Source organism: Amaranthus tricolor, chromosome 5, assembly GCF_026212465.1.
Source record: "Amaranthus tricolor cultivar Red isolate AtriRed21 chromosome 5, ASM2621246v1, whole genome shotgun sequence".
In the NCBI taxonomy this organism is placed as follows: domain Eukaryota; kingdom Viridiplantae; phylum Streptophyta; class Magnoliopsida; order Caryophyllales; family Amaranthaceae; genus Amaranthus; species Amaranthus tricolor.
Genome location: NC_080051.1, coordinates 18,294,814 through 18,296,035, shown reverse-complemented (window position 1 = coordinate 18,296,035; position 1,222 = coordinate 18,294,814). Strand labels below are relative to the sequence as shown.

The 1,222-nt window shown below is 35.3% G+C and overlaps 1 protein-coding gene across 1 annotated transcript; it reads left to right on the top strand.

Annotated features, from left to right (window-relative positions):
* Nucleotides 1-440: 440 nt before the first annotated feature.
* LOC130813513 (uncharacterized) lies at nucleotides 441-980 on the top strand. Its single transcript, XM_057679351.1, has 2 exons — nucleotides 441-627; nucleotides 688-980. Exons 1-2 carry the CDS (start codon nucleotides 441-443, stop codon nucleotides 978-980), a joined length of 480 nt encoding a protein of 159 aa, XP_057535334.1.
* Nucleotides 981-1,222: the final 242 nt, after the last annotated feature.

Here is a 1,222-nt window from a genome sequence, read left to right as displayed (position 1 = left end):
TCAAGCCAAAGCGAGAAGTCGTCAGTTTGGGAGACAACTCGTCGCTTCTTACGCAGTTGTAACGGTTACACGAGGTTTTTGGTTGGTTACTTTAGTTTTTGTTTCCTTAATTTCTCTTTTAAGAGAGGACTACTATATAAATACTATTTAATTAGGTTTTGGGCTTCATAAAACACAAGAGAGAATAGTGCGCCATTAGAAGGACATTTTCTTGATTCATCTTTGTAATCTTGCAATTTTATAGTGAAACTTTGATCTGGGTGTCCGTGGATGTAACTATCACATCGATAGTGAACCACGTAAATTTTTATTGTGTTTTCTTATTGTTTACATTGAACCTCTATTGTTTTCTTTATTATTTTAGATTATTGCTTTTGCTATCACAAAACAATTTGTATTAGAGCCAAGTTTAAACCTAAAGGAATTTTTTAGAGGAAATAATGGCAGGAGAATCAACAATACAAAGTGAAAAGTTTATCGAGAAGAATAGTTTTGGACAATGGAAAATTAAGATGAAGGTTCTATTAAAAAAAACATCAAATATAGCGCCCGTTGATTCAGTAGAGTACAACATCTACATTGAGGTCGGGAGACTGAGACGCGTAGTGAGAATAAATGGAAGGGAAGGCTTACTCTACCATCTTGTTGAGTTTAGATGATCATATTATCATGGAGGTTATTGATCAGGGGACGACGACGGAATCGTGGTTGAAGCTGGAGTCATTGTAAATGACAAAGTCGCTAACCAACAAGCTTTTACCGAAACAACAGTTGTTTTGCCGTCAGATGCAGTCAAGTACTCCCTTACGGGAAGTCTTGAAAAACTTAACTCTATTTTACTTGACTTGTATAATTTAGATGTTAAAATAGAAGATGAGGATGTTGTGTTAATACTGCTTGTGTCTTTACCATCTAGCTTTGAGAGCCGCGTAGAGTCTTTTGTTGTTGATAAAGACTCAATTACCTTAGAAGAAGTTTAGGCAACACTTCACATTAGGGTGCCCATAACGACATGAATGTGTTTAAAATTTATAAGTGATAATGGGGATAACAGTAGTAGGTTTTTTGGTTAAGTACGGGAAAGTTCTAAAAAGAAATTAAGGTTTAACAAGAGCAACAATGTTGGATCGGGTGCCGATAACAGCATGAATGGGTCTGATAATATTACAAAGAAGACTTGTTATTATTATAAAGAACTAGGTCATTTCAGGGCTAATCATCT

Coding starts and splice junctions, on each gene's coding strand:
- LOC130813513 (XM_057679351.1), top strand. CDS start 441: ATGGCAGGAGAATCAACAATACAAAGTGAAAAGTTTATCGAGAAGAAT. Junction 628..687: donor GAGAATAAATGGAAGGGAAG/GCTTACTCTACC, acceptor GTTATTGATCAG/GGGACGACGACGGAATCGTG.